Source organism: Apodemus sylvaticus, chromosome X, assembly GCF_947179515.1.
Source record: "Apodemus sylvaticus chromosome X, mApoSyl1.1, whole genome shotgun sequence".
In the NCBI taxonomy this organism is placed as follows: domain Eukaryota; kingdom Metazoa; phylum Chordata; class Mammalia; order Rodentia; family Muridae; genus Apodemus; species Apodemus sylvaticus.
In genome coordinates, this window is record NC_067495.1 from 149859886 (window position 1) to 149876415 (window position 16530).

The 16530-nt window shown below is 48.5% G+C and overlaps 1 protein-coding gene across 4 annotated transcripts in view; it reads right to left on the reverse strand.

Annotated features, from left to right (window-relative positions):
- L1cam (L1 cell adhesion molecule) overlaps positions 1–16530 on the reverse strand; it is a 28687-nt gene that overhangs the window by 6011 nt on the left and 6146 nt on the right. For all 4 annotated transcript variants that reach the window (XM_052171352.1, XM_052171351.1, XM_052171354.1 and 1 more), the window contains exons 2-16: positions 10035–10216; positions 6189–6294; positions 5750–5949; positions 4213–4335; positions 3951–4121; positions 3254–3365; positions 2945–3129; positions 2656–2787; positions 2374–2517; positions 1675–1786; positions 1399–1565; positions 1141–1297; positions 824–948; positions 543–653; positions 131–328 (exon numbers count right to left, since the gene is read on the reverse strand). In XM_052171352.1, the coding sequence (XP_052027312.1) occupies positions 131–328; positions 543–653; positions 824–948; positions 1141–1297; positions 1399–1565; positions 1675–1786; positions 2374–2517; positions 2656–2787; positions 2945–3129; positions 3254–3365; positions 3951–4121; positions 4213–4335; positions 5750–5949; positions 6189–6294; positions 10035–10110 (2119 nt within the window). In that variant the 5' untranslated portion in view covers positions 10111–10216. The remainder of the gene's footprint in view (positions 1–130; positions 329–542; positions 654–823; positions 949–1140; positions 1298–1398; positions 1566–1674; positions 1787–2373; positions 2518–2655; positions 2788–2944; positions 3130–3253; positions 3366–3950; positions 4122–4212; positions 4336–5749; positions 5950–6188; positions 6295–10034; positions 10217–16530) is intronic.

Genomic DNA, 16530 nt, shown 5'->3' on the forward strand with positions numbered 1-16530 from the left:
TTGCCCCTGGAACTCTGGAATCAGGGGGCATGGGCACAGGATGCCCTCTCTACACCCACCCACAAAACCTGGGGCCCAGTGATTGCCACCCCTTTCAGATGATCTGGGAGAGGGTGCTGCGTTGGCTTACCTGCCTCAGGTGTGACCACAGTCTCAGAGTCAGGGCTGGGTTCTCCAGAACCATATTTGTTAATGGCAGTGACCCGAAAGGTATAGTGGATATAGGGGGACAGCTTGAGGGTAGTAGAGGTCTGATTTCCTGGCACCTTGCCCAGACTAAACCATTTCTCAGGAGCCATTTCCTTGTCCTCAAATTCAATGTCATACTCTGCCAAGAAGCAAATCCACAGTGGAGTAATGAACATATAGTGTAGCCAAGTGGGGAGGTCAATGGGGGGTAGGTGCTATAAAGGAACACAAGCCCCCCCCCCCAAAAACAAGTATGTGCTTTAATGTGGCTATGGCTCTGGGAGAGAGGAGAACCTGAGGAAGAGTTAAGCTGGCAGGGGCAGTGCAGGGGATGTCACACTCAGGTCTCTTACTCTCAATGGGAGAGTTGTGATCTTCAGCAGGGCTCCAAGACAAGTGCACCTGGCTCTGCTTCAGCAGGTGGTGGTCGGACAGCTCCAGGTGAGGCACCGGCCCAGGGCTCCCTGAGGGTCACAGAAGATGGATTCTCATGGAAGGTGGATTGTTTAGCCTCCTCAAGAGCCATCCACATGCCCCTACCTCCAAGTCAGATCGTCCAGCAATAGGAGGGAGCATGGACATGGTGAGTCAGAAGATAGGTACCCTTTGTACCTAACTCTATATTAGGACTTACCCACCACTAAGAGCTGCGCCCTGCTCTCCACCTCATCCAGTTCAGTGCTGGCCACACAACTGTAGTTGCCCTGGTCACTGTAGTCCAGGCTCTGGATGACCAGTTGCCCATCTTCTATGAAATACCTAGAGGTAAGGGCATACATGCCCCTTAGCTAGTGGCAGATGAAGCACTTTCTGCCATTCCTGACCCTTTCCCTTGCCCCACCATGGAATTCTTCCTCTAAGGAGGAGTGCCTCCTGCCAGGAGGTCTGACTCCCAGTTTTTCTCACTCTGTTCCCTTCTACTTAGCCCAGTTTAGGGCTTAGGGCCCTCACTTGTCACTGTCCCCACGTTCCTGGAGGTCTCTCCCATCTCCACGCCAAGTGATGCTGGCCTGCAAAGAGGGGTCAAAGGAGGCCTGGCATGTGAATGTCACCCTTGCACCTTTCTTCTCAATTGCGCTCCGGGGCCCCTGTGTGATCTGGGTTGCTCCTGAGGGGAAAAAGGAAGAAGGGAAGTCACTTTGATCTTCTCTACAGACTTTGACCATACCTCTCAGGAACTCTGACAGCCATGTGTACTCATCATCTAACCTTTAACCTGTAGGTTAGCCAAAATGGTCACATTGTTCTGGTCATTGGCAGCCTGGCAGAAATAGCGTCCAGTGTCATTGGCCTGGAGGTCTCTGATGCCCAGCGTTCCATTGGCATAGGGGAAAAATCGTTCATCCTGAAGCACTGTGGTTCCTTCTTCATCCAGCCTAGAGCAACAAGAGGGCCTGGCTTGGACTAGCTAGATTGGACTCCCTGCCCTTCTGGGATCTTTAGATGAGAAGATAGTTGAGAAGCCTCCATAGGATGGGCACTCACCACTGGACACTGGGAACAGGAGCTCCAAAGGCTTTGCACAGCAAGTAAGCAGTACTGCCCTCAACTGCCATGTAGGTCTGATTGTCTTTTGTTAGGATCCTGGCTGGCAGCTCTAGGGGAAGAATAATCTCAGGAGACAGGGTAGGTCTAGAGGTTCCAAGTGTAGGAGAATCCAGTAACTCCCCAGATGGCACACACAGACCCTTAGGAGCCATATTTATTGGCTTCCCCATTCTAGGCTGTCCCTCTCAGCCTTGGTTAAATGGTCTCCTTAGCCTTGTATGTATTTCAGCCACCAGGATTCTACTGAGTATTGAAGGCTCGAAGAGTGGTTAGTGTCTTCCCCAAAGCCTTCCCTGCCCAGCCACAAATCTCTCTGAGTATCAGTGACAGAAATCATCAGACTATCCTGTGTTACATCTTGTCCAGAGTACACCTCTGCTCAGACATGATGAAAGATCATGCCCATTCTATGACTCCCACTCCCAACTATTGTAAGAATAGAAGAAAAATGGGATGAAGGCCTTAGAAAGGAGCAAGGCAGCCCCACAAAGCTATGCCCCAACCAGCTGCTGGCTGAGTGGTTTTGGTGGACTGGAAGGACAGACTGGGAGCTATGAGGCAAGGGTAAATAGGTAGGTAGGAGGAAAGAAGAGACAGGAAAGGAAGGCAGGCAGGAGATAAAGTCACTGCACTCACGGACAACATAGATGTAAGCATTGGCTAGCAGGAGCCCATGCTGGTTTCGGGCTTCACATTGGGTCACCATTGTGTCACTTGGCTGCACGTTACTCAGGATCAGAGACCCCTGCTCAATCCGGTACTTCTGGTCCTTGTTCACCTCTATAGGCAACAGGCAGGGCCCAAAGGCTCAGGTAAAAACATTGAGCTTTGCTCAAAGCCCTCCTCACCCTTCTCTTCCTCCCCTTGATGTTTTTCTGTACTCCCTACACACCCAACCACTGCTGAGGCCATACTTACTCTCCATAGACATTCCATTGATTCTCCAGGTGACCTCTGGCTGAGGCCTGCCCTGGGCTTGGCAGTCTAGACGGGCAGTCTCTCCTGGACCATACAAATGGCTCTGGGGCTTCTGCAGCCAGTATGGGGCAGCTGAAAAGGAGGAAAAAGCAGACTGAGCCTGAAGCTTTCTCTGGCCCTAAGTGCAGGCCCTGCCTTTTCCCATGACAGTGTACATTGCAGGCCATCAACCCAGAAAGCCATTCTGAGGAGACTGTGGTAGCTGGGAAAGGATGTACCATGCCCATACCTTCCACAGTGACATAGTAGACATGCCGGGCACTGCCCAGTGAATTCTCAGCAAGGCAGGTATACTCGCCATCATCCTCCTCACCCACATTGAGTAGCTGCAGGGTCTTGTTGTGGTTTTGGTAGATAACACGGTCTGTTGGCATAGGGTCACTGGGGTGCAGCCACTTGATGGTGGGTGTAGGGCTGCCCAGGGTCACAGTGCCAAGGGAGAGGAGAAGGGAGAGACAACAAAACCACTCAGTCTTGAGGCATAAGCCTGTTGGGGGCCACGGAGCACCAGCCCTTCACCCTAGAAGCCCACACTCACAATCCCTCAGCAATGCACTCCAGGATCAATGACTGGCCCTGCAAGGCCACCAGGTGGCTGCTGGAGTTTGTAGGAAAGAGCAGACGTGGCTTCCGGTCAATCATGCTGTTGGCTACCAGGAGAAAAGGAGTGAGCCATCAGACTTGGAGAAATTGGACATCCCAGTGATGTCCTAGGCTCTGCTTGCTCCTACATTAAAAAAATGGCTGCAGTATGGCTCAGTGGTAGAAAGTTTTCCTGACATTCCAGAAACCCTGGGTTCCAGAAAAATAAAAAGAAGCCCGACGAGTGTGGTAGCCACATTAGCATGCATTCATGAATTTAAGGCAGAAGAATCATGAGTTCGAGCCCCACTTGATCTACAGGATGAAACTATTTTTTAAAATGTGTTCTAGCAACATGTGGTAACATATGACTCCAATCTCAGCACCTGGGAAATAGAAGTAGGCAGATTTCTGTGAGTTTGAGACCATTCTGATCTGCATAGCAAGTTTTAGGCCAGCCAGAGCTACATAGTGAGACTGTCTCAAACCAACCAACCAACCAACCAACCAAAACAAGCAAACAAAACATATCCACCCATCTCTGCCTTCACCATATCAAAAGGGGTCTTAGTGGGTACAGTTGAGAGCCATGCTGCCTTTGAGAGTATTTGTGGTTGTGTGCCTCTTTTCTTGGGGACCAGGCTAGGACTCACTGGGCTTGACCCGGAGGTCAATAGGTTCCTTTTGAATGATGGTCCTGGTGCCAGGGAAGTGGGCATTGCAGATGTAGTCTGAATGATTGTCCGAGGTAAGCACATTGGCAAAATATAGGTCTCCATTCTGGCCCATGGACACCCGCTCATCTTGTTTGATGTGCAAAATCTCTGCAGAAGACGAGATAAGGAAATGGAGGTAGGAATCTGTCAGAGCCCCCCAGCCCCCATGTTCCAGGAAGCAGCTCCTTCTGGCACCCACTGCTGTTCATCCAGTAGATCCTAAGTGGGGCTGCACTGGGTGGAGGGTTGCAAGGCAGAACTACTGATTCTCCTTCCTCCACTTCCACAGGTTTGACAGTCTCCTTCGGCCACTTGGGGGCACCTAGAAAGGACAGAGACTGGCATTCTCATCTTGATCAAAACAGTTGAAGACAGGAAGGAGGAGAGACTGGAGAGGTCATGGTGATTCACAAGGGTGTGAAGGGGGCAGGTGGAAGGTCACATAAAGGGAGGCAAAAATTCTGGATGTTTCTGAGGCTCATAGTGGGGATGGGGGCCCCACAGCAAAGAGATGATAAGCAGGAGACCAACTGACCAAGAAGGGTTAATCCACAATTCTCAGCTCTTCCACCCACCCTGAGGAAAGGACAAAAATGATGGGGGGAGGCTGAGGTGCAGCCGTGGGGGAGGGGAGCTATGTAGGGATGCAGGAGCCACAGACCCTTCCATCATCTTGACACGGGAAACCATGGCAACGGTTCCCAAGGTAACTGAAGAAGAGAGTGCTTCAGGAGGCAGAAAACTCAGTGAGGATGGAATGCAGAGGGAAAACCCCAGGGAAAGGGCGACACATATAAAGATACAGCTCTAGAAATAGGAACCAGGAATGAGAGGGATGGAGAGCCAAGTTAGAGATGCAGAAGGAGTGTAAAGCAACACAGACCAAAGTGGGAAACCGAGAAAAGATAAGTGGCAGAGATGACAGAGATAAGCTAAAAAGTGGAAGGGGAAAACCCAGGCAGAAACAGCAGCTACAAAGGCCAAGCCAGGGAATGACTCAGACAGAGACAGGTGGGCAGAGAGGAAGGCAAAGTAGAGGCAGTCACCAACCCATTCAAGCCAGTCCATGCCCCCAGCCCACCAGCAGCAATCACAAGATAGGCACCAAGAAAGACTAATAGAAAGAAGGGGGGGGGGGGGAGCCGGGCAGTGATGGAGCACACCTGTAATCCCAGCACTTGGGAGGCAGAGGCAGGCAGATTTCTGAGTTCGAGGCCAGCCTGGTCTACAGAGTGAGTTCCAGGACAGCCAGGGCTACACAGAGAAACCCTGTCTCGAAAAAACCAAATCCAAAAAATCAAAAAGAAAGAAAGAAAGGAAGGGAGGGAGGGAGGGAGGGAGGGAGGGAGGGAGGGAGGGAGGGAGGGAGGGAGAGAGAGAGAGAGAGAGAGAGAGAGAGAGAGAGAGAGAGAGAGAGAGAGAGAGAGAGAGAGAAAGAAAGAAAGAAAGAAAGAAAGAAAGAAAGAAAGAAAGAAAGAAAGAAAGAAAGAAAGAAAGGGCAATGAGGTAATAAGTTCAGTGGAAAAAGAGGGTGGAAGGGTGGATAGATTACTGGAGAAAATAGGAAAGGACAATGGGGACAGCTAAGGTGACGTGAGGGCACCTAGGCACCTCAATCACAACACAATTGGCTAAGGGGACAGTGGTTACCAGTCAGGCTCCCACTCAACTCCCAGGACCTAAGGACCTTCCTTTCAGGTTCCCCAAGCCCTTCCTGGCCCTGCAGTACTTCGCACCCTCGGCCACGAGCTGGATCTCATGCGACATCGCAGTTCCTAGCTTATTGCTGGCATAGCAGCGATAGATGCCCTGAAACCTCTGGGCAAAGCTGTTGTTGCCTTCGATGGTGAAGGAGCCAGAATAGGGTGCCTCATGCACCACTACACCCAATTCTTCCTTGGGTTTGAAGTGGATGCCATCTTTCGTCCAGCGGAACCTGTGGGCAGAGCATGGATAAGAGGTTCTAGCACTCAAAACATGCTGCAACATGATAGGGGTGAGTGTTCTTGAAGGCAGGGAACCCCAGCTGGTGGGCCCAGAATGGACAGGGACTCAGGGTCATAACCCAGATATGAGGCTTCTAGACTAAGAAGTTAGGAGACCCAGGGAGGCCTGAGGGTTAGAGGCTGAGGTCAACTGTCACCAACAGAGGGACAGAAGGTGGGGGCCACTTACTCCACTTGGGGTCTGCCTCTGGCTTCACATTTGAGGCTTATGTCATCTGTTGGGAAGACAACCAGGCGCCGTGGAGACTGTTCTGTGATGACAGGTGGCTCTAGCACTGGAGAGAAAATAAGAAAAAGGGGGAAATTTATGTTTGGTTGATACCATGGCCTCAATCTCTGTCTCAACACTTAGGAAGCCCATGGCCAGTGAGCACATATGGAAAAAGAGAAGCTAAGAGACGCAGGGAATCAGAAATAGACACATGAGGAACAGAGAAAAGATACCAATAGAAGTTAGAGAAAGGAGAAATAGACAGTCAGGGACAGACAGAAACAAAGACAGAAAAAGACAGACAAAGGAACAGAGAGAATAGTCTTTGGCCATATTACCCCAAATGAATCTGAACTCGGAAGCTAAGTAGGCCTGGCTAGTACTTGGATAAGAGAGATAGAAAGAACAAAAACTCAATAAAGACAAAAACAAAAAACCAGAGAAAGCAAGAAAGGCAACTCCAGCCAGACTGTGGTGGCACATACCTTTAACCGCAGTACTCAAGGGGCAAAAGCAGACAGATCTCAGGGTTCTAGGCCAGCCTGATCTAGAGAGTTCGAGGACAGCCAGGGCTACATGGAGAAATTCTATCTTTAATACTCCCCCCAAAAAAGAAAAACAATTCCTAGTGGGAAGAGATAGCACCAGAGTGACAGCAACAGACAGAAACAGTGTGGGAATGACAGAAATTCCAACAGAAGCAGAGACAGAGCAAAGATGCTAAACTCAGGTCAGAGAAGAAGCCAAGAGAAGCCTCTGGATTGAGTTAAAGGGACAAGAGACAAGGAACCTGAAACAAAAAAGCCCCCAACCACACCCACTTTCAGCACTACTGGAAAAGTAAGTGTTCTCCAATATACAGAACAAAGGTGTTCTGGCTCAGCCCAAGACCCCTCCCCGTCCTGTCCCTGTTTGTAGGTCTCCCATTCCTCCAACTTACCATGGTGTCCTTTATCTGAGAATCCAGACAGCAAGGGAGAGAAGAGAGAGAAATGCTGAGAGCAGTCCCAATAGGGCCTGATGGCAGGAGGAGAAACATGCTGGAGGGTATGGAAATTCAGGAGCACTGGACAGAATCCCTGGATGGCACAATGTCCAACAAGAAAGGCTTCACCAGATACAGCCCCAGGATTTGTAGGCCCAGAAATAAGGAACTTTTGTTTTTAGTAAAGGGTGTTGTTATAGCCCCTGACCAGGTTGGATAAGTCCCACAGAACTAAACTCTTCTCCCAAGATGTCTTGGAAGATTTGGAGGCAGACAGTCTGGCAACTGGCCCCCTCCCCTGTTCCAGCCCACTTCCTTCCTAATCCAATTAGTGCAGCTCACTGTTTTCAATTAGGAAGGCCCAGCCTGGTGCCCCTCCTCCTCAAGCTCTCCCAAAGGCCCTGCCAGCATCTGAGTCTCCATAGCCCTCTGGACCTGCACCAGTGCAACAGTCATCCTCTCCTTCCTTCCTCCCAGGAGATCACCATGCTCCCTGGGGCAGAGGAGCTGCCCCAACCCCAGGACTCAACTGAGCAGCAAAGGGATGGAGAAAGGGGAGAGAAGGGAACAAGAACAATGGGTTGGCTCTGAAAGCTTTGTCTCTGCAGACTTCAGCTTCACACAAGGCTCCCAGAAGAGAAAAAGGGACTACACAGGAACAACACAGAGGTCTACGGATCTGGGGAGAAGTCAATCTGAGAGCAAGAGAGTGACAGCAGTGACAGAATAAGATGAATCAACTCAGTGGAAGAAACAAGAAGAGAGACAAAGGAACCAGGAGAGGCTGGCAAAGGAGAAATGGAGGGCAGGTCTCAGTAGGTAGACAGCATAGCTGCCTGCTACATCATTTCAGAATCAGGACCAAGGACTGGCCACTGCCCAGGGCAGTCTCAGAGCTGCTCTGGTCTCTGGCCTAGTTATTTGTCTTCACTGCCACTTTTTTTTTCTAAATTCACCCTGCCCCCACCACAGAAGAGACATACCCAGGCAAGATGGACCAGCCCATCTGGCATCAAGGCAGGCTGATACCCAGCATAAGGCCTTGGCATTTTAGATTAGGAAGCAGTCCTTGAAAAGCAAGTGAACGACAGAAGGAAGAAGGACCACTATATGTCTATGAATGTGCAAAAGTTAAGGTCAGGTACATGTGTGGATGTCCTGGAATGTGCATATTAAGTATCTGTTGATGTATATGTGTATACCTTAGCCTTAACAGAACACACATGAGGACTTGTCTGCGTGTGTTTGCATCTCAGCACACAGTGCTGTGCTATACAGCCCCCATGTCTGTATAGACAATTATTCCTTGATTTCTGTGTAGATAACTGCTCCTTTAAGTGTAAATCACCAGTGTGTATTTCTGTTGGTGTGTGCCATTCCATTCATATCTCTGTGCCTAGTTAGAACAAGTGTCTGTTTCATATTCCCAGCACACTTGTATGTATGTCCCTAAGTATCTCTGGAGGATAAGGAATGGGTATAGGGATCTCTATGTGACTAAGGTAGCATCCTTAACCTCTGTGCCATCAATCTCTCTTCTCCTCCAAAGTTTGCTATACCCTGATGTCAAGTGCCTCTCAAGTTCACCTCTCTTGGCTCCTATCCCATTCTTGGCAGTCTTCCCCACCCCTGTTCTGGAGCTTGCCTCTCTATGTCAGGGTTCAGAATAAAGATAGCAAAGTGGACAAGAATTAAAGCCTAGTGCCAGGCAGTGGTGATGCACACCTTTAATCCCAGCACTCTGGGAGGCAGAGGCAGGTGAATTTCTGAGTTCGAGGCCAGCCTGGTCTACAGAGTAAATTCCAGGACAGCCAGGGCTACACAGAGAAACCCTGTCTTGAACCCCCCACCCAAAAAAGTAAAGCCTAGTAACTCAATATGCATAAACACCATTATATATGGTACTCTCTGAAATGCTTTCCTACAGGATGACTATCACTTAGTGCAGTGTGTCTACAACTCTTGCTGAAACTTTGGTGGAAACTTTATCACAGTAACATATCCTTCATATGCAAACATGCTCTACTCACCCATACGCCTGTACACCCATCGTAATACAAAGAAACATTATAGGCAAATATCTTTACAAACTTGACTTCTACATAAGTTAGACTGACTCACAAATTTACCAAAATAGGAAATTAAAACCATATCTAGCAACAGTAATCTACTCAATTAAAATACACACATCATACACATACACAAATGAATAAGCCAACTCAAAAGCCTAGTCCCACTCTAGCTACACTCCACCATAGCCACACACTTACCTGTGATAGGCTTCCAAGCATCACAGGCACATGTTCCAGCCCTTTATCCAATGCCTCCAAATAATTACATCCCAACAGAAAGTTGTTGAGTCAAGACCTGGTGTTTTCAAGGTGTCTTTTCCTGACTCAGTTAAGAGACAAGACTACTGAGGGCCTAAAATGGGAAAAAGCTGGTATCTTAGGACTGCCCATTCTCCTGGTTTCCATATCCATGGGGTATGTTCAGAGGTAATGGAAGCAGAGAAGACAGGGACTTGGAAAGGGTGTTCATGCTAAAGGAGAGCAGAGGAAAAGGTTCAAAAGGATGTCTTTTTCACGGTCTGCTGTCCGTGGTGCTGGAGGCATGTGTTCCTGTCCATGGTACTGACACTCCCCATGCTTTCTTCCAGACCCTTCTAAAGGTAAAGACAGTCCTGGGTAACTCTTGCCCACCCCATGCTACAGAAGAAGTGAGGGCTAAAAATTGGAGAAAATGAAGAGGTAAAGGATAAATAAAAGCTCTCAGCACAGCAGTGGTAGGAGCTGCTGAAGCTCCCTCCAGTTACTCACATTCGTCAGGAATCTGTATTAGTAGGCAGGGGCTGCAGAGGAGGAGAGGCCACAGGTACCGCAGAGCCACGACCATCTTCCTGTCAGCTCAGCAGCTCAGTGCAGCACAGCTGGCCAGATTCCACTCACCCTCCTGCTGGTGGTTGGTTTCCTGTGGTAGCTGCTGACGTGTGTGGGAGGCACTGAAAGAAGAGAAGGGAGGAGGGTAGGTGGGTGAGGAGAGGAAGAGAGTGGATGGGGCAGCCATTAGTGACTAACATCTAGGCCCAGATCTTGTCCCCACCCACAGATGGCTAGCCCTCCCCCCATTTTCCTTCCCCTCTACAAGCAATTCTAACTTGGAAGGAGAAATCTTTTTATTTTCCCCAAAACACAGCTTCTCTGTATAGCCCTAGCTGTCCTGGAACTCACTCTGTAGACCAGGCTGGCCTCAAACTCAGAAACCCACCTGCCTCTGCCTCCCAGAGTGCTGGGATTACAGGTGTGCACCACCACGCCCGGCTACAGAAGGAGAAATCTTTAAGAGACCATCTTGGTTAGGACTCCAGATTCCCTTTTATTCCCTTCTTTTGGTTTGTGCCTTTCTTCCAGCTGCCTCTCCAGCACCAACTTGTTACTACAATTAACTCCCCTGTGGGTACCACCAGAGCACGTGTGTGTTGATATACCTGTAAGCAGATGTCCAAGGGCCTCTGCATGGATGCAGATCTGTTCTGCATGTGGGGAGCATTTATGTGGATATGCATGCATACATTGATGTATGTGTAGAACAATCAGTGTGTTGCTACTAGTTTTTTTTGTGTCTGAAAGTGCCTGTGGAAGATGGATGAATCCCTGTGACTCTAGCTTGCACACATGAATGTAAAGAACATTCCTTGTAGTTTCGTTGTTTTCTTTCCAAGAGCTGACTGATCCCTGGGACCTATCTACAACTATAAGCTGGAGGCTTGGGGAACAGGGTAGAAAAGGAGAAAATGGGCCCAAGATAGCTGCATTTCATTAAATAGGCTTAAGAAAAGGAAGAGAGGATGAACAGTAAAGCCTGCTCTTAAGAATTGGGAGAAAGAAGAAAAAAAAAGCATTTCCTTGCTACTTCTCAGCTCCCAGAGAGCAACAGTGGGAGCTATATCCTTCCTATTGCTACATGTTCCAGGCCAGGGTCATGGAAAGTTCTAGGACATTTCCCAAAGCATCTCTCATGTCTGGCAGTCTCAGTACCTGGTTCTTTTGTTGAGTCTTCAGAGTTCAACTGCTAGATGCACCCACTTCAATCCCAAGTCATTCCAAGTCTGCTCCCCTGGACACAGTGAGGCCCAGAGACCTGGGGTCCAGACAAGGATTAGGAAAAGAAATAGACTACCAAGAAAACAGGGAAAACAGGATACTTTGACACAATAAAAGACATGAAAGAGGAAAAGGCGATGATCCAATGAACATTCAGACAAAAGAAGAGCTAGTGTTGTTGGGTAACTGAGTTAGATGCTGTGAACCCCAATCTGGATGCCCTCAATAAATTCAACCAATCAGGATCTTATCAAAGTAGAGTACCTCATCTAGAACACCTAAGTTTCAAAAGCAAGTAAGTGGGGCCAATAAGATGGTTCCATGGGTAAAGATGCTTGCCACCAAGCCAGATAGCATGAGTTTACTCCCTGGAGCCCAGATAACGTAAGGAGAGAACTGATTTGAACAAATTATTCTTTGATCTCCAAGCAAGCATCCTGGAATAAATATAAAAGAAAGATTAAAACACCCAAAAAGGAAGTTGAAACCCCAGTTGGGCGGTGGTGGCACACACCGTTAATCCCAGCAGTCTGGGAGGCAGAGGCAGACAGATTTGAGTTCGAGGCCAGCCTGGTCTACAGAGTGAGTTCCAGGACAGCCAGGGCTACACAGAGAAACCCTGTCCCGGGGAAAAAAAATCCAAAAAACAAAAAACAAAAAACAAAAAAAGGAAGGTGAAAAGTCATAGAATGTCATGTCAAGGCATTTGAAGTCCATGAGGAGGCAGCCAGGAGTCACAAATCAATTTCACCTAAAGGGGTGGTCTGAAAGTAGCAGTCAACTTGTAGCTTTGTCCTCTAAAGCTGGTGAGGGTGGCAGAGCACCAGAATGGGTCAACATAGCTGGCCTGGAGGCCAAGGGAATGATTTAAACAGTAGGAAGTGGAAAATGAATGATCAGTCCAAACCTTCAAGAGCTGAACTAGGGCCCAGAATAGAACAGGGGTTTTGTTTTACCAACACCTCCCCCAACAAAGCCAGGGATAGCAGGGCCAGGTAGCCCCAGGCAGCTTTAGTCTTGACTTCAAGGCCTGTAGGAAGCAGTGGGAGACTTAGATCAGAGAGCAAGGGATCAAACAACAGCCTTGGGAGCTCTGAGCCCTGGTCTGAGGTGGGGGTGGGGTGGAGACTGGAGCACGGAAAGCTCAAAGAAGGACTGTCCTGTCTGGGATGGTGCTTTGATTCTCTATGTGTTGAACTGGTGATTTCTATCAAGCCACTTCCTCATTTTTCTCCAAACATATGATCCCAGAATGAGGTTTGGTATACATGCAAAGTGAGGAGCAGGGGGGTGGGAATATTGTGTTATCCTACATATGTCCCATCCTGAATCTAAATAACTGCACATTCAATTTATTTTCATGTCTTCTAGTATTATTTGTTATCTGTCTTGCCACTGGTCTGGACACTCAGAGACAGGCATGAAGGAGCCAGAAGACTAAGAAGCTTTTGACAGATTTTTTTGGGAGGGGCTCTCTTCTGTCTGTCTTCCCACTGCTGCTGGGTCTCTGATCTCTCACCATTCTTCAGGCAATTATAGAGAGAGCTAAGGCTGTTAGCTCAGCAGGCCCTGACCCACCCCCATTAGCATTATGGAGGGCAAAAGGGGGGGTAGTGTTCTACAGATGGAGCCAAGGCCCAGTCTGCCAAGGGTGACAGACAGAGTGAGAAAAGGGCAGGAGGAAACAGAGGAGTCTGAGAAGCAGGATTAGGAGGCTGGAAAGAGATGGATGGCAAAGATAGCTGTTAGAAGACTACATAGCCAAGAGATAAATAAGATGAAGAAATATAGAAACAGAGATCTGAGCAATGGAAACGGGAGGAGGGGGAATAAAAAGGAATACAAAGGATGAGAGAGAGGTGCAAAAAGTAGTGCAGAGAGAGAAGGGTGAGGGGTAGGTGTGTGCACCTGCATGCGGGCCACTGTTACCTCCCTCTGCCGTAGTCCCAGTTCCTTGGGTGAGTTGGGGAGGGAGAGATGCCAGGCAAGGGTTGGGGGAAAAAAGAGACAATGATTCTGGGTCCAGAAGCAGGGCTGGGAGAGTAGAGATGCTGAGCACTGAGGCCAGAGAGATAAAGCAGCACAATGACAGTGGTAAGCCCCTGCTCACTTACGGCATTGGAGCAGGAAGATAGTTGTAAGATAAAATAAATGATTCACTGTTGGCTAATGCACATGTACCAGAAAACAGGTGGAGGCTCCCACAGAAAGGAGCGTTATGACAGGGAGAAGCTCCTAGAGAAGCTTAGGAGATCCTTCCAAGATTGATGCTGAGTGTACACCAGCACAAAATAGGTGCACAGAAAATCACAGGCATGACAGTGTGTGTGTGTGTGTGTATACCAATCATGTACACCTCTCATTGTGTACACCTATCACACAGTTGTAGAGTATAAGACAAAGGTGAGAATGCTCCCAAGTGAAGTCAGCCTCCAGTCATCCTGCCCACATTGTGGCAAATCTTATATGACCTGGGAGAAAAGCAAGTATAGCAAGCATTGGGAGAAGCAAGTCCAGGAGATGAGAGTCAAGAACACAGGACAGGGCTCAGTAAGAGCTCTTAAGGAGCCTTGTCTTAGCCATTCTGTGTCCTGCCTGAGTTGCATAGGGAGTCTCTTGTCTACATGACACCATGTCAGTGTCATCAGCGCTACATTTCTGGTAAAGCCAATTGCCAGGGAAGGGTCTGAGAGGTCATGGTATATGGCGAAGACTTAGGATCATTGCTTTAACCTTTAAGTGCACGTGCGCGCGCGCACGCACACACACACACACACACTCCAAGGATGTCCTGCAACTTGGAACACGTGCCTAAACAGCTCCAGGACTGCCACTGCTGGTCTTTTCAAAGAAGCAGGAAGAGGGCCCTTCAAAGGTGGATCAAATAATCTCCAAGCTTCCTACTCAGTGTCTAGGGAAATGGCATCAGGCCACAATGGGGGTAGACTGGGGGCTCAGTGCTCTGGGTATAATATCAGGGACAGAATGTGTGACAGGTACCTATCCCTCAGGCCTGGGAGGAAGTAGAAGACATTTGGTATTCTGTTGATAGTGACATGAAGGTATCAGTGTCACCTAAACCTTATTTACTATGTCCCTTTAAGTCTTTCTCCTAATCAAATAGGTTATGGCTGATGGGTTTCTATGGTGATGGAGCCTGACAGCAAAAGTGGGGGAAGCCTTGTTGGAGCCTTTTGGGTTATTTAGATAATACATAAAGAAGACTGCTTGAGAAAGCCCCTACAGGTATCTGGAAGCCCAGAAGTCTTAGACTACTCTCTAACTCCTCCCTAAAGGAAGACTGAGGTGAGCATACCCCATTCAGTCTCAGCCTTCTTTATCCCAGCCCCTTCATCCCGCCTGAGGCTTCTGTCTCCAAGGCAACTAGGGTTCACCTGTTAAGGTCTATTCTTAAATGATGGAAAGGGAGCAGATGGAGATTAACCCTTTGTGAGGAAGGGAGGGAGGATCTTCATCTTTGGCTGGTTCTATCTGACACTCCCTAAACTATGATCTCTGTCAGCTCAATTTTCTTAAGTGAACTCAGCACTTACCACCTACCAGGGACTCTTCTAAGCACTTTTCCACAGACTCATTTCATCCTTATTAGCTCCATTTGACAAGTGACAAAATTGAGGCCCAGAGCTGAACTGTATGCAGAACTGCCATGGGCACTCAGTAGTGGTAGAACTTTAAATGGTGTAGAGGCCCCAGAAGCTGCCAAAAGCTCCTCTAACATCCTAATTTGTTTCTATTTGAATCTTATAGAACCAGAGACCTGGTCAAGGATGGCATCCAAGCTATTCTGTCCCCTGGGGAAGGGCTTATTTGCTAAACAAATGTAGGAGGTAGGTAGTGGAGTATTGGAAAGACAGGCATGAGGAAGTCCCATGTAAGCAACAGCATATCTTTATGGAGCAGGCCTGACCCAAACAACCTATCTGCCCTTCTACTTGGGTTCCCCTCAGCCTGAAGCCCTCCCTGTAAGACTCATATAACATTACTTTATCCAACTTCTCAACTTAAGAGAAGTCTAACTGCTTTTCTTGTTGGACACAGGTACAGGCTGGGTTTCTTTGTCCCCTAATTAGTAGCCCAAATCTTAACCAAAGGCACACAAAGTTCTCCCTCTCCAGAGGGACAGAAATGGCTCTGTTTCTGTACTGAGGGGTGATAGAGACCAAGCAGGAGCCAGAATTCACCCCAACCAAGCAAAGACCAGGATTCAGCTTTCCAGAGTATTGAAGACACAGCCACAAAGCAGTAGCAGATATCAGGACTCTCCTGGCCCTGGATTTCATAGGTCAGGTAGGATGAGCCTCACACTGAGGGGCTTGAGGGGCCACAAACAAATAGGTAATCCATGTGAACTAGAGGAGGTAAATGTGATGAACAGAACAGAGCTGACTTGTCTCCAATTCCAAAATGAATCCTGGAAGTGTCTGAGCCACTTCCAGGCCCCCAGCAGACAAGACCCTTGGGGCTTCTATTCCCAAAGGGTTAAAGGGCAGAAGAGGCACAGGAAGCCTGGGAGTGGACAATGGTGCTTCTGTCTTCCCTATGGCCTAAGCATTCCTAAGGCATGAACGAAGCCATCTGGGGAGGGGACCCAAGGGAATAGCCAAACCCTGGTCTGGTCGGAGGCTCTGTCCCCCCAAGAACCAGTGCTGCATTAGTGAGCCACCACCCCAGTCCCACCCCTTCCCAACACAGACTCTGTTAGAGCCACTGAAGAGACCCATGTAGACACAGGAAGATGTGCATGTGTGCATGCCGTCTCTCAAGAACATACACACAGATATACTAATATCCACAGACAATCAAACAGGAGCCTAATGTAAGCAAACAAGACTAATGGAAGTTACACAAATACACACATGTGACCAGATACATGAGCCTCACACATGCAAATAAAAATACTAGAATGTGCACACACAGGCTCAAAGCTTCCCAGCAACTCAACTTTCCCATGCAGTCCTCCAAACTAGGGCTACCTCTCCCATTTGTGTCTGGTACTGAATGCTTTATACTTGAGTTGAGAAGGGAGGGGGCTCATAAAGAGACAGTCCTCAAATTCTATCTTCAGACCAAAATTGAGTCAGGCAGGCTCCAAAGTCCCCCATGGACAAAGTGCATATTCTACTACCTTCCTGCCCCACCCATCGGCTAGTTTATGAAGCTGCCACTACTGAGTTTAGGTGCCAGAGACTAC